The sequence below is a fragment of the Panthera onca genome, chromosome C1 (assembly GCF_046562875.1).
Source record: "Panthera onca isolate mPanOnc1 chromosome C1, mPanOnc1 haplotype 2, whole genome shotgun sequence".
Lineage (NCBI taxonomy): Eukaryota > Metazoa > Chordata > Mammalia > Carnivora > Felidae > Panthera > Panthera onca.
Window position 1 is genome coordinate 140,626,118 of NC_138346.1, and position 24,279 is coordinate 140,650,396.

The following is a 24,279-nucleotide window of genomic DNA, read 5'->3' on the forward strand; positions in this document are numbered from 1 at the left end:
GCTCAACATCATTCATCATCAGGGAAATACAAATCCAAACCACAATGAGATACCACCTCACACCTGTCAGAATAGCTAACATTAACAACTCAGGCAACAACAGATGTTGGCGAGGATGCAGAGAAAGAGGATCTCTTTTGCACTGCTGGTGGGAATGCAAACTGGTGCAGCCACTCTGGCAAACAGTATGGAGGTTCCTCAAAAAATTAAAAATAGAGCTACCCTATGACCCAGAAACTGCACTACTAGGTATCTATCCAAGGGATACAGGTATGCTGTTTTGAAGGGGCACATGCACCCCTATGTTTATAGAAGCACTATCAACAAGAGCTAAAGTATGGAAAGAGCCCAAATGTCCATCGACGGATGAATGGATAAAGAAGGTGTGGTATATATACAAAGGAGTATTACTCAGCAATCAAAAAGAGTGAAATCTTGCCATTTGCAACTATGTGGATGGAATTAGAGGGTATTATGCTAAGCAAAATTAGTCAGAGAAAGACAAATATCATATGACTTCACTCATATGAGGGCATTAAGACTCGGAACAGATGAACAAAAGGGAAGGGAAACAAAAATAATATAAAAACAGGGAGGGGGACAAAACATAAGAGACTCTTAAATATGGAGAACAAACAGAGGGTTACTGGAGGGGTTGTGGGAGGGGGGATGGGCTAAATGAGTAAGGGGCATTAAGGAATCTACTCCTGAAATCATTGTTGCACTATATGCTAACTAATTTGGATGTAAATTTAAAAAATAACATTAGAATTTAAAAAAAGAAAGAAATTACTTAGAAAATTACTAAGAAAATTTACTAAGAAAGAAGGTTAGAATGGAAATTAGGAAAACACCTAGTGATCTCTACCAACACTAGCTTTTCTCTCTCTCCAGAGGATATACTACTCTTGGAGGCTAGGGATGAAAGGGGCTTTAGAGGAGGTGTTTTGGGAGAGAGACAGCAGAGCCTGGAGATAAGAAGAACCAACCTGAAAGGAGCAGTGCATGAAAGCGATGGTCATGTTCAGACCTCCTGCTCCCAGAGGGGGCCCAGGGCTACTCCAGGGAGCCCCAGAAAATGGCACAGGAACAGAATCTGCGTTCTCCCATGCAAGTGAGCACCACATCTCACCAATGCGGAAGAACTGTGTTAGTCGCCCCGCCCACTGGTTTCTGGCAAGGCCACCCAGTGGTTGGCTATTAGTGTACGTGAAAGAATGTGCCCCTCTAGGCCGTGAGGCTTGTCAAGATCCTGGGTGGGCAGTCTCCATTATAAGGCCTCTGGACATTCAGAATTCCACTGAAACAGAAATTATGACACTAAACATCAAGATGGGTCTTGTGATCATAGGTTTGATTTGGTTTTGAGTTTTTGAATGTACATTCATAGGCACAGAAATCAGGCTGTCCAGAATCCAAAGGAGGGGTTGAAATGTCTCTAGTAACACCATTCATATTCGTTTCCCATAACTCAGTAAGTGCTAAGCTTCTAATAAGCAAAGTTCTACCCTCAAAAATCTTCTGATATAGTGGGGCACCTGGGTGGCTCAGTAGTTAAGCATCCAGCTCTTAGTTTCAGCTTAGGTCATGATCTCACAGTTTCATGGGTTCAAGCCCCGCATAGAGCTCTGCACTGGCAGTGTAGAACCTCCTCGGGTTTCTCTCTCTCCCATTCTCTCTGACCTTCCCCCACACACTCTGTCTCTATCTCTCTCAAAATAAATAAATGAACTTAAGAAAAAAAAAAAAACTTCTGATCTAGTAGTGGGGAAATTAAAAGTATATTTAAAACAATAACATAAACTACAGAGTATTCTAAGTAAAAGCAAGGAAGGAGGAAGAGAAGAAAAAGGACTAGCCCCAGTTGAGTTCCACAATGGGTCTCACACTGTGCTAGGTGCATTTGTGCAGGATTTAATCCAGTGACAAGTCTGAGAGGTAAGACAGTGATATGATTCTCATTTTGCATACAGGAAAACTGAAGCTTGCTAAAAGAATTCAGACCAAAGATCGATTATTGATCCCAGAATGGGGATCAAACTGTTTATGGAGGGAAACATTCTGAAAACAGAGAAAAATGTCAATAGATAGTTAGTTGGCAGAAGAATGGACAAGAGGCAAGGACATTACAGGAAAAAGGATGAACCTGAGTATATGTAGAAGAAAAAATAAGAAGTATTTAACCAGTTGAGATAGATCAAAACAATATGTAGATGAGTGGAAGATAAAAGCAGAAAATAATGGCTTGTGGCCAAATGGAGAAGGCATTTGAAATGGCAGAGTGTAGAGTTTACAACGAACCCAGCAGGAAATGGGAGTGATATGGTTACGTGAGGAAGATTTACCTAGTCCACATCTACCACGTCTTCCCCACAGTTCCAAAACCAAAAGTCCCAAAGATCAAAATGATGGGATGTTATTTTGGTTCTTTTTTGCTAGTTTACTTGGAAACAAAAGCCAGTCTTATCTAAACTCCTTTGGCATTAAAGTTTAACACGAACAATACAAAACCAGTGATACTTTTTATTTATCTTCCTTAAAGTGAATACTCATACATTTCACTGCAGAAAAACAAGGTTGGACTATAGGATGCTTCTCCAGACTCCATTAGGGAGATTTTGTAATATAAAGTATCTTCTCTATACTACCTTTCTTTTTTAAAAAAAATTTTAATGTTTGTTTATTTTTGAGAGAAAGAGCATGAGCAGGGGAGAGGGAGAGAGAGGGAGACACAGAATCCAAGGCAGACCCCAGGTGCTGAGCTGTCAGCACAGAGCCCTATGCAGGGAGGGCTCAAACCCACAAACAGCAAGATCATGACCTGAGTCGAAGTCGGATGCTTAACCGACTGAGCCACCCAGACGCCCCTCTGTGTTACCTTTCTAAAGCTTCAACAATCAAAAAGAAAAATCTGTGGTTCTGAAACATATCTGACCTCAAGGTTTATATGAGGGAATATTAACTGTAGCAATGGATAGGATGGGACAGAGGGAGAACAGAGATGAGAATACTAGATTGGAGACTTCCAATAGTCCTGGCCAGAAAAAAATAAGAACTTGGCATACGGTGTACCCACGAGAATGGAAAAGATGGGAGAATATAAGAATCAGTAGAAACTCGACGTGACAGCTAATTGGATGCAAGAAAGTGAGGAAGAAGTCAATGCAAACATCCAAGGTTAATCCTAGGAGCCCAGTGACAGTTTCGGTAACAATATCAACAACAAGAAAAATGCAATCGTTTGTTTTAATCATACTAGATTTGATGTATACAGTTGTGTAGATTGTACAATCCAAAATCTAGATTGTAATGTCAGGCAGAATTAGAAATGGGTGTGTAGAGCTCAGGAAAGAGGTCAGGACCTGAGAGGTGTAAACTTGAGCCTGGGCTACACGGAGGGGATAATGAAAGCTCTGCAAATGGATGAAATTCTCAAGTAATAAAGAAGTGAAAAACTCCATGCATAGAAATTTGGAAACCACTAGCACTTTACAACATAGCTTTCCTGGTTGCATGAAAGGTCTACTGCTGAAGATTAGCAGAGACTAACTGTCCCCCAGTGATGGAGAAGCAGGATTGTCAGACACATCAGAAAAGAACTAGGCTGGCGTTCACACAGAAGGAGCACAATTCTGGAATTTTCTCCTAATAACACTTCAGGGTGTCTGTTGCCAGCAATGTACTAAGCAAACACAAGTTTAGAGCTCTTGAAAGTTGTCCCAAAGCAAGTGAGTTCACTTTTTTAAAAAAAATCAATACATGTCTTTGAGTCTATGTTTTTTATACTCCTGGGCTAGTAGAAATGCAACTTTTTGTGGAATTTATTATTGTGGCCAGTTCTGACTCAAAAGGAGCCAGTCAGGCCAAAGAAAACTATAGTTTGTCAGGCTGTTAACTTGTTTTGTTAACAGTATCTTTCTTACCAGTACGACTACAGATTCATATCAGTATCTAATGTTTTGTAGCCAACGGACACAGATACAGTAAGAGACAGCAATGAGTGAAGCAGCTAGGAACTGAAAGCCACATTCCTCCCCTCTAAAAGCAAAGCTACGGATGGCAACTTCCTGAGAGGTGTGAGGGCTAACTGTGTATGTCAACTTGGCTGTGCCACTTTGCCCACATATTTGGTCAAACATCATTCTGGATGGTCCTGTGAGGGTGTTTCAGGGTGAGGTTTGCATTTTAATCGGTGGACCCTGAGAAAGCAGATTGCCCACCAAAATGTGGGTGGACCTCACCCAATGAGTTGAAAACACAAATAGAACAAAAGCCTGACCTCCCCCAAGCAAGAATTCTACCAGCACAATGACTGCCTTCACTGGCTTTTTCCCCAGGGCTCCACACAGGCAGCCTTGGACCTAAACTACAACATCGGCTCTTACTGAACCTCCAGCCTGCAGGCCCACTCTGTAAATGTTTGGTTTACCAGCCTCCATAATCACTTGAGCCAATTCTGTAAAATAAATAAATACATACCCTGTTGGTTCTGTTTCTCTGAAGAACCCTAACTAATACAAGAGGGTATAGAAAAAATAAAGCAACATCACTTCAGATTATCTGAAGCAATTGAAACCTATGATCCAGCTTGTTTGGGGGAAAAAAAAAATCTAGTCAAAAACCAAATGGTGGTAAGCAAACTGAGGCATTAGAGTAGCTGAAATGACAAAGTGACCAGAGAAGAAGATTCCATTCCCCAGCTTTTCTCATCTCTTGAGAATTTTTATACATCAATGGCAGGTTTGCAATCCTCAGACATTTTTGTCTATTTTTCATAATACGGGCGCATTGCCCCTGTTTTTAGTCTCCTTATTTCAAACTCATTTTTGTGCCCTCTGCAATCTATAGTAGTGAAACTTTAAATGTAGTTTTTCGTTTATCAAATCCAGACTCGGGTGCATCAACTGACAGATAGACAAATGAAGCTATTGTGCGACAATGCCAGAACTGTTAACATCTTCATCTTCTATCGCTGTATTTGTACAATTATTTGAATGCTACATTTTCCCTTTTGTATAAAAGTAAGTGGAAAACAGCAAATTGAAGGGTCAAAAATAGTGCTGACAAGCAAAAGTTTCATAAAGCTAGCATCACTGAGGGAAGACGGAGGCCATTTGGCATGCTAAGAGAGGCGGATGTACAGCTGCTGGCACAGAAACCTCAGCCAGTTGAGTCTACTTCAAACAGGCTATGTTCCTTCAGGTTCGTGTCTGCTACACTTACAGGGCCTGCTGCCTGGAACTCTCCACTGCCTACTTTTCTCTGGTTGGTCTCTCATTCAGGCACTGGTTCAAATGTCACCCCCTTAGAGAAGATTTCCCTAACCACTCTACTTAAAATAGCCTATTCTTCTGTGCCTCCCTTCCAATTTTTGAATGTGGCTGAGCCTTTATGATGGGAGAAGTTGCCATTAATTACAAAGATTTAAGAATCACCTTCAATATTTTTCTTATTTACGAAATATATTGTAATAACCGGCATTTTTAAAAGCCAGGCCTACTTTCACAAGAGAAAAAAAAAGTAGAAATAACACATTAAATACCCAGCTTAATGAATTACTACAACTGAAATGTCTGAGAAACCAGCACCTGGTCAGGAAGTAGAGCGTAGCCATCGCTCTCCCTCCTCCACCCTCATCCCCACCCCCCAAAAATAATCGTCACGTGCAACACCAACCACAACCCCATCCTTTCCCCCCACAGGTAACTGCAAGCCATATAATAAAAGCCAAGAATGCATCTGTAATTTAGTGCCACTGTGCCTGCTTTTGAACATTTAGAATCATATGGTACGTATTCTTTTGTGTTCACTTCATTTGTTCAGTATTGCCTTTTTAAGATGAATCCATGTTGCTCTATGTGGCCATACTTCAGTCACTTAGTTTGCTTATAGGATTCCATTGCATGACTACACCACAATTTACTTGTCCGTTCCGTGTTGGTGGAGGTTTTGGGTTGCCACATTTGGGCTATGAAAAATAATACTGTTATGGACATTCTTGTATAGGTAACCTCACACATTTATGCACATGTTTCTGGAGGGTACATACCTAGCAGCAGAAATGCTGGGTTATAGGGTATGCAATTGTCAGTTTTTCTAGATTAGATCAAACTGTTCGCTCAAAGTACCTGGGTGGATTTATACTCCCACCAAGGGTGCATCAGTATGGACCTTGCTCCACTTCTTAGTCAACTCTTATTATTAATCATCTTGTAAATTCTTCTAGTGGGGGCACCTGGGTGGCTCTGTCGGTTAGGTGGCAGACTCTTGATTTCAGCTCAGGTCATGATCTCAGCTCAGGTCATGATCTCACATTTCGTGGGATAGAGCCCTGCTACGGGTTCTGCACTGACACAGGGAAGCCTGCTTGGGATTTTCTCTCTCTCCCTCTCATTCTGCCCCTCCCCTGCTTGGGTTTTCTCCCTCTCCCTCTCTGTCTCTCTCAAAATAAATAAAAAACATTTTAAAAGTCTTTCAATATGAAACAAAGAAATAAATTCTTCCAGTGGGTGGCTGGTGGTATCATCGTGGTTTTATTTGCATCCCCCCCCCCCCCCCAATTACCAATGGCATTGAGTACCTTTGCATACTGTTTTTGGCCATTTGGATAGTTTCAGTTGTGAAGTACCTATTCAAGATTCCTTTGCCCATTTTTCTATCCGGTTGCCTATTTCTTATTAATATTCTGGAAATGAGACCTGTATCAATAAAATGTTAAATGCCTTTCCCCATTCTGTGGCATGCCTTTCCATTATCTTTAATGGTATCTTTTGATGAACATATGTTTTTAATTTTAGTGGAGTCCAACTTACTAATTTTTCCCGTCAAGATTTTGCTTTTGTGTCCTGTTTAACACCAGGATCTGAAGGTGAAGAAAATATGCTACTGTATTTTCTTCTAAAGTATTTTTGCCTTTCACATTTTGGCCTCTAATACATCTGGAATTCATCTTGGTTGTGAAGTAGGGGCAAAATTTAATTTTTTTTTCCAATGCAGACACTCAGTTGTTCCAGGACCTTGTTCTGTCCTTTCCAAGCATGATTCCTGGAACATCCTCATTTAACTCAACAATTGGGCTTGGCGGAAGCAGATGGGTCTCAGAGAATGGCTGCAGAATATCAAATTTGGGTAGGTAATGACTCCAATTATAATTGCTATTCCAGATGTAGTCTTATCCTGCAGCAAATCAACATAGCCCTGGGTACGTGGTATCTAGCTCTGGATCTGGCAAATACTTTTCCTTGGTATCAATTTGTAAAGACCACTAGAAGTAGTTTGTTTTTACCTGGCAAGTACAGCCTGACACTTTCACTTCAGGACTATATCTTACTTTAGGACTATGTCAGCTCTCTGGCTCTGTGTCATAATTCAGTATTCAAGGACTTCTTCATTCATTTTAACATCCCTCTGAACATGATGCTGATTGGACCTGGCAAACAGAAAGTAGCAAGTACTCTAAATGCCTTACCAAAAAGAGGGAGATAAAAGCCCATGAAAATTCAGAAGCTCACCAGCATGGTAAAGTTTTTAGGGGTCCAGTGTTCTGAGGCATATCCCAGAATATCCCAAGTTGCTTCACCTTACACTCCTACCACTAACATACAATGCTTCCTAGGCATGTTTGGATTCTGGAGGCAATATATTTTATATTTTAATGTGATTTTCTGCCCCATTTGATGATTAACCCTTGGAGTTGCCTGTTTTGAGTGGGGCCCAGAGTAAGAAAAGGCTGCAGATCCAAACTGAGTATAAGCTGTCTTGCTGCGTGGGCCTTGCAGCCCAGATGACGCAATGGAGCCCAATGTAGTCAGAGTACAATAGAACTTAAGGTTTTATATCAAAGCCATGCTCTTTTACATATAGTTATCCTTCTCTTGAAAAAGAGCTCCTAGCTTGCTCCTGGTTCTTCATTGACACTGAACACTTGACTGTGGGACACCAACTGACTATGTGACCTGAGCTACCTGTCATGAACTGGATATTATTTCATCCATGAAGTCATAAATATGGGTATGTACAATGAAGTGATGTGTCCAAGAGCAGGCTCCAGCAGGTCCTGAAGGCACAGGCAAGCTGCATGACCAAGTGACTCAGATGACCATAGAAACCACTACATAGCTGCTTCTTCCAGGATCATGCCTCCAGCATCACGGGGAGTACCCATAACTTGTTAGCCGAGGAAGAACGAACTCAGGCTTTCTGAGGATGGTTCTTCAGCAATTACCATTCCAGTCTAAAGTGTCTTGGAGAGGTGAAAGTGAAGAGAAAAAACCTTTTCAGTGGGTAAATCTCTGAGTTGTACTTCTGGTTATATACTTTACCTAGGTAAAGAAATGTCCATGGTGGGGCGCCTGGGTGGCTCAGTCGGTTGAGCGTCCAACTTCAGCTCAGGTCATGATCTCACAGTTTGTGGTTTTGAGCCCCACCTCAGGATCTGTGCTGACAGCTCAGAGCCTGGAGCCTGCTTCTGATTCTGTGTCTTCCTCTCTCTCTGCTCCTCCCCCTGCTTGCAGCCTGCCTCTCTCTCTCTCTTTCTCTCTCTCAAAAATAAATAAACATTAAAAAATAAAAAAAATTTAAAAAGAAATGTCCATGGTGTAGATCTATAGTATATCATGGGCACTGGCTAATGGATTGGCCAGGGAAATCAGTCACTTTGAAAGAACTAGATCAGAAGACTAATGACAGAGATCTGAGGCAGATATATATGAATGGACCCCTCAGGATGAGCATAAAATATGAGAATATTTACGTCCCATGTGATGTTTATAAAAGGACAACCACTGCAGAGAAAGCCTTCACTGATTAAATGGACAGGCTAACTCATTCTGTAGACTTCAGTCATCCTCTTTCCCTAGCACCCCTGTGCTTGCTCAGTGGGCTCTAATACAAAGCAAATATGGCAGCAGGGATAGAAGTTATACATGGGCTCAGCAACATAAAATTTCTCTCCCCAATATTGATCTTGCTGTTATCACTGCTGAGTGCCTAACCTGCTATGAACAGAGATCAATGCTGAGCCACCAGTAGGGCCTCATATCCTGGGAGACACTACTGCCTCATGACTAGTTAATTACATTGGATCTCTTCTCTAGTGGAAGGGCCAGCAATTTGTCCTCAGAGAAATACTTATTTCAGTTATAAATCAGAAGTTCCTTTCTATAATACTACCAACCACAATATTATAGACGTTGTGAGAGCACAATATAATTTTGAAGTGAAAAATTCATTTCACAACAAAAGAAATGTAGCAATGGGCTCATGACTATGAAACGTATAGGCCTTCCATGTGCCAAATCGCCCAGAAGTGGCTAGCTTGATAGAATAATATAATGACCTACAAAAGAGTCAGTTATCTGGCTAGCTAGAAGACAAGACTCTGAAAGTTGAGGTGCTATCATACAATACAAAGATGTACTTTGAATCCGTGACCGATATAAGATATTATTTCTCCCACTGCCAGAATACATGGGTCCAGAAATCAAGGAATTAAAATAAGATGGATTTCTGTATTATACATATAATCCACTCACAAAATTTTTATTCCCAACTCTGTAAACTTGGGCTATGCTGGTTTGGCAGTCTTAGTTCTCATGGAAGGAATGTTTCTACCAGCCACACAAAATGGTTCAAATGAATTAGAAGGTGAGACTGACACCTGAATATATTAGGCTCCTTAGAACACTAAATGAACAAGCAAAGAAAGAGGTTCGCAAAATGGCAGGGGTGATTGATCCAGATTACTACAGGAAAACTGGGCTACTGCTACACCATGGGGTTGACAAGAATTATGTCAAGAGCCCAGGGAATACCTCTTAATATTTTTTGTTCAATAGTCAAAGTTAATAAGCAACCCAACTCCTGAAAATGTAGATCCTTCCAAAATGAAGAGTTGGCTACCCTACTAGACAGAGAGCCTTAACTAGAGAAAGTGCTGACCAAGAGCAAAGAAAAATGGAGTAGAAGGAGAAGTTATAAATATCAGCTACAGCTTCAAGATCAGTTATAGAAACAAGTATCAAAGTACTCATGCAAATTTGCTTCATTGCTTGTTCTGTGTATCTTTGTATATATTGTCTTTCCTTCCCACTTTCCTCAAGTTTTTCCCTTTCCTTCTCTCAAGTTATATAAGAAAGGTTGGTAGTGGTGAACTTTACAGTTTATCTTCAGGTTACAGAACATCCAGGTGGGATTGTGACTGAACAAGAATTAACACCAGGGGCGCCTGGGTGGCTCAGTCGGTTAAGCATCTGACTTCGGCTCAAGTCATGATCTCACGGTTTGTGAGTTCAAGCCCCACATCTCTCTCCCTCTGCCCCTCCCCCATGCTCTCTCAAAATACAGAATTAAACGTCAAAAAAAAAAAAAAAAAAAAGAATTAACACCAGTGAGTCTAATAGTAACTGATGGGACCTTATTTCTCCACTTTTGGGGGGAAAGTTAAAAGTCTTCATTTGTACAGAAAAAAATAGTTAAATCTGATAGAAGCATAAACCTGTACTTGTACAGAAGTTTAAATGTGGGTAGGGAGTAGGTGTGAATGCTTAAAAGCTAAAAGGGAAGGCTGTGCTGGTTACTTACTATAGGCACACAGGTCTCTCCCTTCACACACACACACACATCCATCCTCCTAAATTTGTGGTTCTCCTGGGGTCGGGTTATTCAAATGACATTTCCCAGACTTCTTTACCAGGTGGATTCCTGTTGAGTTTGCTCAATAGGAGGCACTGCTGGGAACTCTGCTAGTGGTACAGGTTCCAGCACTGTGACGGCTGTTGGCATTTGCTGCAGTGGCAGCAAGTGGCAACTCCAATAGACCAGAGATAGTACCTATCAGCAGCGGTAGCTCTGGGACCAACTACAATAGTCTTTAAAGTGCAGCAGAAGGTAAATGTTTCATAATTTCTAAACGCTGAGTAGATCGCCCTCCCCTCTTTTTTTCTTCTCTGTCACCTAGCTCCACTCCCTCTCCTTTTTGCTCTTTTGGTCTTCTAACCAATTCCTGTTTTAGATTCACTGTTTGAAATACCTAGGCTGGTTTCTGGGTTCCTAACTGCACTTTAACTAATGAACCATTCTTGAATTCTTAATATTTTTCAGTTCTAGAATTTCTATTTGTTTTTTGTTTTGTTGTTTTTCAAATATAAATATAGCATGTCACCTTTTACATTTTCTAATTCCAGTTCCAAGTTTGGCTTTTATCTCCTGGAACATACTAAGCCTGTTTCGTGATCTAGGTCTAATAACTCTAGCATGTAGAATCCCTGTGGTTCTATTTCTATTGTCTATTATTTCTGTTGTTTCTCATTAATAGTATCTTGTCTCTTCATGAGTCCAATTATCTCTGATTATCTGCTAAATACTGAATTTTAAAATTACTTATAAATTTGACACCTAGGATAATGTTATCTGATTCCAAAGAAGACTTAGAGGATATGGGGCATTAGAATCATGGACTACCCTAATCCAAATTCAAAGCTTAAGACATTCTGGACCTAACAGAACCCACCAACTTTAGCTATAGTACTAGGACAACTAGTACTTACTCTCACAGTGCAGTCCTTGAGGGGTCCCAGCCCTTGGCCCCCCATCTTCTATCTTCTGGAAGTCCTAATTAGCTTTTCAGAAGTACCTCAAGCTGAAAAGAAAGCATCAGGGTTTTAGTAAAATCTTCCTCTAGTTAAGAAAATAAAAATATAAAAAGATAAAAAAAACATCTTCCTCCAGTTAAGAAAATACCAGAGACTCTTACAGACTTTTTGCACATGATTTTAAATTTCCTTTTATTCAGAGATCATCAAATTAAATTCATATAAATCTCTAACACCGTCAAGGTTAGTTTTGCATTCCAATGTGTATACATTTGTGAAAGACTTAGATGTGAACATCCACAAAAAAAAAAAAAAAAATCAAAACCAATACTTTTAAAACATTTTAGCAAATAGAAATGTAATTAATTTGGAGAAAGTCATTACCAACATTCAATTTTGCCTGATTCAAGCTCTTCTCTAGGGGTGGAAGGTCAAATCTGAAGATGAGAGTTTGAAGGAGAACCATAAATTAAATCATGGTGTGGCAAACACTTGAGCACAGAAGAGTCAAGGCAAAATGAAGCACTCGCAGTTCTCTTGTGATAAAATTCAGACCCAGCCTCCTACTACTGCTACTGCTACAACCTTGATGGCAGTAACTTTTAATCCCCTCGTTTAGTTAAGTCAAAGAAAGTGGTGATAACGTCCAGTCCCAAATTTTCAAGCCTATTTTCAGTTTAGCATATCAGTAGCCTAGTGTCTCCTTGCCATACCATTCCCATAGAACAACCTACAACATTTACCAGTTCTCCAGGAAAAAAAATCACAAATATTCTTGAATGAGATAAAATGAACCGAAAATCCCCCTTCGCTGGAACCCCATAAAATGATCATTAGGTAGGAATAACTTAATTGTAAGGGTGCCTGAAAAGTGAGACAATCAGACTGAACCACCACGATGCCAGAGCAACGCTGTCAAGGAACACTACCGGCATGCTCGAACGTGCCCTCGCTTATGCCTCCCATCGGTTAGGATTTTATAATTACATCACTGTACTTCATAGATCGCAGGGAGAGGGATTTGTGTGGCCTTTCCTCCATCACTTGGCCCCTTATTTCAGAAGTACTGTTGGCTTTGTGAACACAAATATCCTTTCTGAAATGTAAATGGCTCCTTACACTTGTTAGAGATTTTAATGCAAGTTTTTATTTTCTGGTGTCTTCTTCTTTACTATATAGTAAAAATATATATATATATATATTTTTTTTTTTTAACGTTTATTTATTTTTGAGACAGGGAGAGACAGAGCATGAACAGGGGAGGGTCAGAGAGAGGGAGACACAGAATATGAAGCAGGCTCCAGGCTCTGAGCTGTCAGCACAGAGCCCGACGAGGGGCTAGAACTCACGGACCACAAGATCATGACCTGAGCTGAAGTCGGCCGCCCAGACTTGTGAGTTCAAGCCCCGCGTATGGTTCTGTGCTGACAGCTCAGAGCCTGGAGCCTGCTTCAGATTCTCTGTCTCCCTCTCTCTCTGCCCCTTCTCTGCTCACATTCTCTCTCTCTCCCTCTAAAATGAATAAACATTAAAAAAAATTTTTTTAATGGTATCTCTGTATCATTTCCTCCATCCAACAAGTCAAGTTCATTTTGTGTGAAAGTTTTCCCCTTGTAAAACCAGAAGGTGAATTTTTCAAAAAAGAATTCTAATTTAAATAGACTCTCTAGTCCTGTAACTGGCAGGTACTGTGCTATCTGGGACCTCAAAGAAAGCGATCATAAATCAAGTTCTACAGAACTTCTTTGATTTTATTCAAGCTAACAATTCATGCACTTCCACAAAGAAATCAGTGTTATATTTTTCTTAACATTCAACTTAAAACATTAGATATAATAAGCTGAATAGGGGAAAATCGTGATCAAATGCTAAAAATGTAAACATGAGAAAAAGTAAACACAAAAACAAACCTTTAAAAAAATTCATTTAATTACAAGAAAATTAGCCAGAAAATTGCACAGTTCCAAACAAATCTGCTATACAAACACAAGGGCTCATTTACCATCATCATCTTATATTTATCTTGCAAATAACATTCCATCTATTGAACCTAGTCTTTGCTGGCAAAAATTAGAATACATGGATGTTTTTACTGTTTAATATTCCATAAGCAAAATTGGGTTTTGTTCCTGAAGTTAGAATGGTAGCTATCATTTTGCTTCAGAGAAACTTTAAAATTGTTCCCTTGTGAGGATTTCAATTAGCCATTCCCAAAACCCAATGTGAAACACAAAACAAAACAAAACAAAGAACCACTGCTATCTTACTAAAAGATTCCTGTCTTCCATTTCATTTTACCAGCCCAAGCACAAATTCGGAGAAAAGCTTCTTAAGTCCTGCAGTTTCAAATTCCTTTTGTAACTCATCCAACGATGAATACTCTTTGACTTCAAATGCCAGAAACCTGCATTATACAAGAGAAACTCATGAATATGCCTAGATTTGTCAGAGTATAATTATCGATTCAGTTACTTTTCGTTCTGCAATAGTACTAAATTATACCTTTTGTGTTCTGTCTGTACTTTTGTTTCAAACAGTACACTAATCATTTTCTCTTTGCATTTCTTTCCACTTGAGTCCACATCTACTTTGGAGGTTTTCTGAAGAATCAGGTATTCCTAAATGATAAATCAGTACATTAAAAACAGATGCTACTCTGAATCTCAAAGTCCTAGTTTCAAAGGAGCCATAAATCTGCAGGCTTATTTTCCTACGTAAAGAGTACCCCCTTTCTGAATCAAGCAATAAGAGGGCTATGGTGTCTTTCTACACTAGGCAGCATAATGTGCTGGTGGAAGGATGCAAACTACACAGGTTTAAATCTGGACCATGCAGCCTACTAGATCAGATTCCAGTCTGGCCACCTACACCCTCTGTGCCTCAGAGCCTGCTCCATGACATGGTACTCATAACAGCACCTACCTCATGGGAAGCTGTGATGGTTAAATGAGTTAATACATGCAAAGCACTCAGAGAGGCTGCCACACACAGCTATGGCACAATTAATAGTACCAACTACTGCCATTAATGTCACTACTTCCATGTCTGGAGGAGGTTAACAGGCACACAGCACTTGCCATTCCAAATGGCATGGCATCTATAAATATGTACCTGTAATTCTCCACCCTGATACGCAATCTTAGAAAATCGAACAGAGATATTTACATGAAGTGGCATTTTAGGGAAAGCTAATAATAATAATAATAATAATAATAATAATAAAAGGACTCTTTAAAAAGTGTAATTTCTCTACATTAGCAAAGTTCGAGTCAAATGAATAAATACTTGCTAATTGATTGATGGATCCAATCTGCAGAACATCTGCAGAACAGCTGCGCTTAGACTAACGTTCCTGAGCTGGCTTAAAGAAAAATCTGAGACTTTCAGGGAAATACGAACACGGAAATTAATTTGTATTCATTTTGTCAGTCAGTAGTTTACTTGAAATATCAAGATTTGTAGATATACTATAAATCACCTTAAAACACCTGGCTCTTTGGTCAGACCTCAAACCAAGATTTAGATTAAGCTTTAATTATTTGTGGTATCTGTATGCTATAAACCCAGCACTCATCCGGTTAACCAAATACCAATTACGTATTGTGATAAGCGCCCACCCTAAAAAAAAGCTAGGTAGTTATTTCACAAATCTTTCAGATTATAGGTTGTGCAAGCTTAATCGGTTTTGAATAAATTCAATTGTAAGTATTCTTGACCCAACCTATCTGAAAGCACAAAACCTATTAAGTGATTTGTAGCGCTTTCAAGATATAAAATATAATAAGCAGCTTTCCTTGTCTGGTACCACATAAAACAGGTGAGATGAGTTGAGAATTCGAACTTGGAAAATCTGAAGATGATGATTTTGAAAGCAGCTGCTGAGACAAGTCAGGTGGAAAGCAAAAGTTAGGTGGGTGGTGACAAGCTGACAGCCCTAACGATTCTACTTCCACTAACACTAAATCCTCCTTAGGAAGGACCAGCGCCTCTTTCCAGGTATTAGAGGAGCCAAATTAAAGTGTCAGAATGTGTTTTTAACTGCCAAAAAGTTTAACCTTTCACAGACTACCCACAAATAGACACCGTGCTGTGCCAAAGAATGAAATACAAACACGCACAAACTTTTCGTGCACATTTATAAAGTTAAGGCTCAAAGCTAATTACAAACATTCATGCACCACAGAGATCTTTTTTATAACCCCTTACTTTTGTTATGCGGAATGATTTTTTTTTTAAGTTTATTTATTTTTTTGGGAGAGAGAGTAGGAGAGGGGCAGAAATAAAGGGGGACAGAGGACCCAAAGCGGGCTCTGTGCTGACAGCAGACAGCCTGATGCAGGGCTTGAACCCAGGAACTGTGAGATCAAGACCAGAGCCAAAGTCAGACGCTTAACTGACTGAGCCACCCAGGTGCCCCTGGAATGATTTTTCAAATATCATCTACTTATTCAAGCTTTACAAGTTTGTAGATATAATTAGAAGTTAAAGACACTCTTAAGAAGATAGAGATCCATTAACACCATTTTGGCAGAAAATAGCCAAATTCATACTCAACATTAAACTTTCTGGCACCTTGATATTGCTTCGGTCTCCTTGTAGTAAAATCAGTATTATTTTACCCATGAACATCAGTCTTCCTGTCAGTTGTAGATCAGAAGCCCACTTCTCAACAGTTTGGACATATTTGGTCTTTGCTCTCATGTGATCTAAATGCAAAAGAGTCATCCACAGTCCATCATCCACAGTCGTGCCTGTTGCAAAGGTACACTTTTCACGGCCACTTCCAGTTTCTGGTTGGTTGAGGACGTGCCTGAGATTGTGCTGAATCCAGAGAACCAGCTCATGAACCATAGGTTCCGACAAAAGGTTCTCTGCTTGCTTAAGTAACTTCTCTTTCACGGTCATGGACTGGGCCCGGGTCAAGTGTTCCGAGTGAACCGAGATGGCAGGTAGACACGACGGGTAATTTACCGGTAAGTGGAACAGCAATTCTAAAGGTACATCCTCACCCATAAGTCCTTCAGCTTTTGTGAGAATTCTGAACACGGTCCCATCTGTCTCTGGAAAGCACCCAAAAATAATTATTAGCTATACATAATGTGATTTGAATGGAACACTAAGAAGTCAAAATTTGTGTTTCCAGATCTACTTATTTTTCATGAGAAAACTTGAGTTATTTTGCGAAGAGACACATAATACTAAGCGAGCTGTGAATTACAGATGATCTCCTTCAGCCATACATATATACTCATGGATTCATGCATACCAGCACCCAGGACTTCTCTGGCATTTACACCGGCTATTGCCCCATTTTTATTCAGATTTCCCAGAGGGTTTCTCATCACAAATTTTTTTCCCACCCAGACCTACTTATAATTCTGGAAACTCGTAATAAACTCATATGAACATTCAGAGAAACAGTATTGTGTATATATAAAATCAGTAATTAATTAAAAAGTGATACAGTACGTTCAAGGAAGGTCACTTTGGGGCAAATTCAAGTCAAAGCAAACACTGGGATGCTGTGTGGTTGCAGGGGCAGAGAAACCGATGACTGTGCATGATACAGTAACTGCCCGGCCCTGCTCTTTTCTTACTTCAAATATATTAGTATCAGTGCAACATGAAGGTAGCAAGATGAACTAAAATGGGGCGGACATCAATTCAGCCCTTTCTGGCTCCAGAAGGAGGAGGGGGGAAGCACACACAGGATAGGAGATGAAACACTCTGCTCTCTTTCAGATTTGCTCCACTTCACCCCTCTGATGTGTTCCACACCACTTCACCCCACTTTTCAAAAAGTTGATAAAACGTCAGGCTGATTCATTCTGCAGGGGGCAAGCAGCACACAGATCAGAAGAGCAGAGTAGAAGAGAACTGGGTGCAGACGGATCTCTTTGAAGCCGACTTGCCTCTCTCTACCCCTACTTCTTTCTCCACACGCCCTCGTTCCATTCTCCTTCACAAGAGAGGCAGGCAAACCTTTCTCATTTTCATACCTGGATTGCTGCCCCACAGCCTCAACAACTGGAACCTGAATGTGTCTCCCTTAAGAGAACCAAACGGAACATTAAAACGGCTTTCTAGCCATCTGATCCCATTAATACAGAAGCTGTTGTGACAGACATTGATTCATACAGGACCAAACAGATCTGCTGCACAGAGGTTTTTGTCGTGTTTTGTTTTTTGTTTTTAATAGACTCTTCAGTATCAGCTGCAAAGCACTACTATTTTAAGACACCACCCAGAAACACGAATGGTAACCATTATAAAGATCGTATTAAAGTGATACAGCCAAAATTTGTTGACATAAGAAAAATGTGTACTGTATAAAGAAAAATTCTCTAAATTTTAGTACATTCCTCTACGATCCATCACATTTCTCAAAACCCTTGTTTCTTCCGGCCAGTTCCTCATTTTTAAATATTTTATTATTAAATAGAGTCCATATATGTCAGATCAGTACACTTCACTATGTGAAATGGGCATTATAAATACACCTACAGGCAACGTATAACCATTAGGCTGAATAAACTCTCCAGAAAACCTCTAGGGAGCCCAATTTTTCTCTCGAGGGGAAGCTTAACTTTTGAAGATCTTCATACATTCATCAGTCAACAAATATTCACCTAAAATCTGTCTTATGATTCCCATGGTACTTTGAACTTATTTTGTGGTACTTTCATACCAGAATTACTACAGTTGAACCAAATGAACTATTTTCTTCACATTGGAATATCTCAATTTTCTTTTTAGACAACAACCAAGAAGTAATTTTACAAGTTATAAGAAACTTTTTAATTTTACAGTTACACAGCTCTAAGCATTAGGTGGCTAGCTCGTCACCATGGGTCTCACAGGTGCAGAAGTCACTGCTACCTGTGCGAGACTGAACAACGGTCCAACGATGCATGTGTTCTGATCCCCAGAACATGGCAAAAGGGCCTTTGCAGATGTGATTAGGTTAACGAACCCGAGACGGGCACAAAATATAACACAAGTGTCCTTATAAGAGTAAGGAAGAGGGAGATTGTACCACAGAAGGCAATATAGTCACTGAAGCCAGATACCATGATGTCACTTTGAAGACAGAGGAGGACCATGAGCCAAGGGGTGCAAGAAATGCAGCTATAGAAGCTGGAAGAGGCAAAGAAATGGATTCACCCTCAGAGTCCCCAGTGGGAACACAGCCCTGCTGACCACTTGATTTTAGCCCAGTGAAAGTGATTTCAGGCTTCTGACCTCTGGGACTATAAAAGCAAATATGTGTTTTAAGCCACCACATTTTCAGAAATTTGTTACAGTTGCCACAGGAAACTAATACTATACCTGTACCCATAAAGCAAGCTTTTCCGTTCTAGCCAGGATCTCTTTCTGACAAAACCCTGAAACCCACAGTGTTCTCCAATCCCTGTCATATAAGTACCCACCGGTTCCTCCCCAGTGCAGATAACCAACTGACAGAAACAAGCAGTCCAGGGAGAAAGTATGAAAAGGCTACTGAGCTGGCCATTCAAATCCTTACCAATTTTCATTTTCCTCTCCTAGTAATTTTCTGGTCCCAGTCAGCAAAAAGAAAAGCAATGGGAGAAATCCTGACTTGTCTTAGAAAATTGTAAAATTATTGGTTGTATGTTTAGAAGAAAAATTGCTTTGAGTCTTTCAAAAACTGGAAAGGATTAACATTCTTCCTAATTGGTCTTCTTGGTGACACTGGGGCTGCAAACTAAAATTACACAAAATGATATTATCGCTGCAGGAAAACGAAAAGCCCAATAACATACACCACTCTGCTGATATAATAAAATTACATATTCTTTTAAAAACTCATTTTCTTCCTAAAACTCTAGAAGTATGCATATTACCCCTCCATTTCATATCTGCCTTGGTTTGTACATGCAACTAAACTGGGTGTCTCTCAAGTCAGAATTTTTCATGTAACCACATGTACTGTCAATCTGATTTTCTCGTTAAAAAAAGAGATTCAAAAAACAAAGTTTTCTCTATCTGCTTTAAGATTATTAACAGCTTAGAAACAGCGATTAACAGAAAAATAATCATGTTCTAAATCTAATGCTAAGCTCTGCCATTTCCTGGCCTCAAAAAACTCATTATTAAGTTTAACTCACAAATTCATCATTGTCAATAAACACCTATGCCCTAGAAAACTTATGCTTGCCCTAGAAAACCAAAATTTTCCGAAGTCCCAAGACGATTTTAATCTAAAGACCCCACCAAAAGATGTAGGTCTTGCCTCTGGTTGAATTAACAAATTCCCTAGTCTTTTTTTTTTTTTTAAATAAGTCACTCTGCCTTATAATAAGTGTATCAATTTCATAAGTAAAACACAAACTAAAATAGGTTTCAAACCTTATTCTTCCTTACAAATACATGAAAGAAATTATATACCTAATCACACTCCAAACAACAGAAATTCAAACTAGAAAAACTGAACACCGAATTCCACAGCAATGTTACTTTTAAGGCTTTCCCCTACTTCATAGTCACACAGGAGAAACTTAGTAAATGCTGTCCAATAACAGAAGACATCGGAAAGTGTAAACAATCTAACAGAAGTTCTTCAAGATTCATTTAGACTCATTAAGAAACCATATACAACTGGCTTTCCTTATACTTGCTTTTTATTTTTCAATTTTTAAATATCCTCAGAGTAAGACTTTGTTCAGAAAACCGGTAAGAGGCCCCCAGTATCCTCTGATACTTCCCTGCACAGGGTTTTCTTTCCTCTTGCTCCCAGGCAGCTCACCACAAGCATGCGTCCCCCTTGTGCTTGTTTTTATGTTACAGCTGGGTTTTTAGGTGTTTAAAATGTGGTTAGAGAAAAAAGGAAAAAGGGAAACTAAAAATAAGGGAAGCTAAAAGTGGCAATCCCATCCTTTAGAAGTAAAGTTCAAGGCTGAATTGGTTTTACAGAGGTGAGCTCAGTACTGACAAACAGCAGGAAACAGAGCTGAGCAGATTTAGAGGGGTCAGTGGGTGACAGTCATGATTCATTTTGCAAGAGGGCCCAATCCAATCTGAATGTGAGTGTTAGCAGAATACAAAAATTCACTCTGAAGCTACCGTGCAAGCATATTATATGCTATTGAGTCTTACATACCTCCCATTTTACAACTTTCTGATCCGCAAGATAATTTCTAGAAATACAACTTCACATATAATGAGCACCGACTACAGCAATACAATCTGTGACCCTCAAGTATCTCATCAGGAAAATGAGGATTTATCAGTATCACTCTCCTCTGATCAGTGTGCACGCATATACATGCACAACACTCCCCTTCAGACTCATTCCGAACAAAAGTTGGGTCATACCCATCTCTTTTCTCTGGGTGCTCATTATTGCTCTTTCACAAGTGTTATCCTTGCTAAGAATTATCTTCCTCACGCAGCAGCCCCATTACTATCAAGGAGTATGATACAGTGCAAGGGTCCATACATTCTGGTGCCAGGTGGCTCCTTAACCAGCCTGAGCATCTGTGAACTTCTCGATGCACTTGAAGTATCAGGTACATGGTAGGTGACTCCATTAAATCTGGCACCTGGCCCGACTGCACTGTACAGGGAAGGGCAGAATATTCCTGATTTGGTCTACCCACAGCCCTGCCTAGTAGACAGGAGTGTGAGGGTTTACATAATTCGTACCCGTAAGAGAACAGTTATACCTGATGCCTCTTACTGTAAGCTTACTATAACCTTTGTAAAGAGGCCATGTGCTTAACTTCCCTGAAATTCCCAGCACAAATTAGGCCAACTTAACTGATTCCAGTGATTCAGCCTCTTCAATCTCAAGGCCTTTTAGTTGACCCTCGGGTTGACAGCCTAACCCTTCCTGGGCTACCTCATACAGGAAGTACAATCCCACCCACAATGTCCCATGATGTTCTCCTGATTCCAGTGGCAACAAGAAGCAGCATATTTGCGGGGAGGCCAGAAAGGAAGTGATGGTGTTAAGAATATTCTGGTATCAAGCTTATATCCTCCAACCCAAGCTAACAGTGACTATGAGAATGGCAGCCAGCAGCCCACTGTATGTTTATTGTGGTCTGTTAAAGAAGTCCTTACCTTACCCTGAATTCCCAGTTGTGAACATCAAACATCCCTATTTGAGTCACTGAATTGTTCTATTCTCCAACGAACCTTTCAGCAACAAAATGTCCTAAGTTGTTACACTGAATTCTTTTATAATTCAATTACTTATTGATGCCAGAACGCTGAATTAAATTAATTAGGAGGCATGGCTTGAAAGTCATGCTCAATTTAACAGCAGATAAAGGGTCCACAGTGTTCTCACTATTAAGGAACTGCTTTCTTTCTATGCTGACTTTTTTGGGTTTTTTCTGACCTGTTGGCAGCGTCTTACGCTCAGCCCCACTACTATTTCATCCTCTTGGAGGTGTGATGGGAAACCATATGTTCATTTTTCCAGGCTATTCCCAGCTGAGTCATAATGAAGGAACTTAGGAAAACTGATGATCTCTCAAATAGCCTGCCTCAGACAGAAGTAATTACCAATAAAAAGAGACATGGAGACAGTAAGATGATGAGAAATTATGAATGCTATCCAATAAGAAATGGGATGACAAGAAAACACTACAGGTAAATTCCTTCATATGGATTATAAAGCTAGATTATCCGAATTGCTTCACAGTGTCTGGAACAGAGCAGTGGTCACACGAACACAGGTGATGCAAGGAAGAATAAACGAAAAGGCCCAGCTCTGGCTTCCTGTGTGAAAAGGCCACCAGACGATACCAGGAAACCTTAGTCCTAGATGGCTTTCTCACAACACCCAGACCATTTTTAGGCTACCTACTTAAAGGTCAACCAAGTTATGGCCACAAAGGCAATTTTAATAGTTGCTGAAACATAACAGAAGGCTGAATCCCATGCCAAAAAATGTACATAATGTATTTAAAATCTAAATGAAAACTGAAAATTATCTGCATCACTGCACTTTTTCATAATCTGCAGTTTTGATTTTTACTTAACAGAAGTCACAGACAGGGACAGAATTAGCTTTAACTATCATCAACAAATAGCCAAAAGAACCTTTCTAGACTGTAAGCTCCTAGAGGGCACGGGCGGTGTCTTTGAAACCTTGTCAGTGTTTACAGGGAATCAGTGTTTACACTGATAAATACAGTGTAATTTACACGTGTAAATACAGTGTTTACACGTGAGCTGATGGTTCGAGTCCCCAAGAGCAACAGACAGCCACCTTTCAGTGGACTAGAAAAAAGCAAAAAAGCAATCAACTTGGAAACATGACCGAGAAAACGTTTGGATAGAGCACTGGGCGAATTCAAAAATTCATTTCACATTTACTGACTACCGTATGCCTGGCACTGTCCTGGGGCCGTGGAGTTTTGTGATTACGTAACACACAGGGTGCCTGCCATCCCGTAAGCTGGGACACTGAATGCCCAGATGGAGTTAAAACCATGGCGAATGACCTGAAGGAAATAATGCAGAGCTTACAAAGCACAAAATGCAATTTGGGGCGGCCGGGTTTAAGCAGAAGGTGGCAGGGTAGGCCTCTTTCCAAGGTGAGATCTAAAGTCGATACAGGCGGCCGGGGAAGCGCGGGGGAGCGCGCTCCGGGAGCAGGGCCCGGCGCTCGGCCGATGCCAGTGGGGCGGGGCGGGCCGGCGAGCGCTTCGCGCCACTGTTCACGTCGGAGACGGGGGGGGGGGGGGGGGGGGGGGGGGGGGGGGGGGCGGCTCCTCACTCTCCCGCCAGCTCCCACACATCTCCGGTCCCGAGGCGGGTCGTTCCGTCCTTCAACTAGCCGGGTCCCCCAGAGCGGGCCCCGGGGCAGGGAGCCCAGTCACGGTGGTGGGGAGGAAGGGCGCCCGGCCCCTCCGGCGCGGGGTAGTCACCTGAGTGGCTCAGCACTTCCCACTCGCCGGGCCCGCAGAAAATCGCGGCCAGGGCCGAGAGCTCTTCCCGCGCCGACTCCACCATGGCCACCCCGCCGCCGCTGCCGCCGCCGCCGCCCCTCCCCTTCCGCCGCCGCCGTCCCTCCTTCCATGGGCCCCGAGCGGTGCGGCTGGGCAGCCACTGGGGGGCGCCCCGCGCCTCTCCCGCGCGCTGGACCGCGAGGGGACGGCGGCGGTAGGAGTCCTGCCCACAAGCTCCTGCTGGTTGACTCGGGACGCGAGGCTCGGTCGTTCTGGGGGTACTTTTCCCGGAGGCCTGCGGCGATCGTGCAGCTCACCCGTTGCTTTCCTGACAGAGGGAGGAGGCCTTCCGGCAAAGCCCAAGATCCCCTAAATTTAGCCCAGGCTAAAGCTTTGAACGCCCACCATTCCCTCACAGACTTGGCCTTAGGCTGCCTGGGTAGAGAACAGTCTGGGCGAAAGGAACTTTGGCGATTAGGGAGATAAAAACAAGCAGGAAAGTGACCAGCGGGGAGGTGAGCCCTCGTCCGGCTCAGAATTGAAGTAGGTGTTGGGGACATGAGAGGTAACAGAGCAGGTGAGACTCTGTCCGATGAAGCTTGCAGTGACCCTGGCAGCGTGGGACTCCCGGAAAAGGCCCCGGGGCAATAACAACCCCAGATGCTGAGCTGTAACTGGCGCTGGGACTCTGGACCAGGGCTGGATTCCTGGGACCTCTTTCTCTCAACCCGGCAAAAGCAGAGGGCTGGACCTGCCGGTCCTGC

At 41.3% G+C, this 24,279-nt stretch overlaps 1 protein-coding gene across 9 annotated transcripts in view; it reads right to left on the minus strand.

Annotated features, from left to right (window-relative positions):
• RWDD3 (RWD domain containing 3) overlaps positions 1 to 23,627 on the minus strand; it is a 249,599-nt gene extending 225,972 nt beyond the window's left edge. For 5 of the 9 annotated variants that reach the window (XR_013557483.1, XR_013557482.1, XR_013557481.1 and 2 more), the window contains exons 1-5: positions 23,495 to 23,627; positions 16,164 to 16,651; positions 14,094 to 14,209; positions 13,859 to 13,995; positions 11,547 to 11,638 (exon numbers count right to left, since the gene is read on the minus strand). Coding sequence is in view for 4 of the 9 variants with exons in the window: in XM_060626095.2 (XP_060482078.1) it covers positions 13,881 to 13,995; positions 14,094 to 14,209; positions 16,164 to 16,651; positions 23,495 to 23,579 (804 nt within the window). In the remaining 5 variants the exon portion in view is untranslated. Of the gene's footprint in view, positions 1 to 11,546; positions 11,639 to 13,502; positions 13,996 to 14,093; positions 14,210 to 16,146; positions 16,652 to 23,494 lie in introns of those variants that run through there. The other 4 variants (XM_060626095.2, XM_060626097.2, XM_060626099.2 and 1 more) reach the window with 4 other exon arrangements.
• Positions 23,628 to 24,279: the final 652 nt, after the last annotated feature.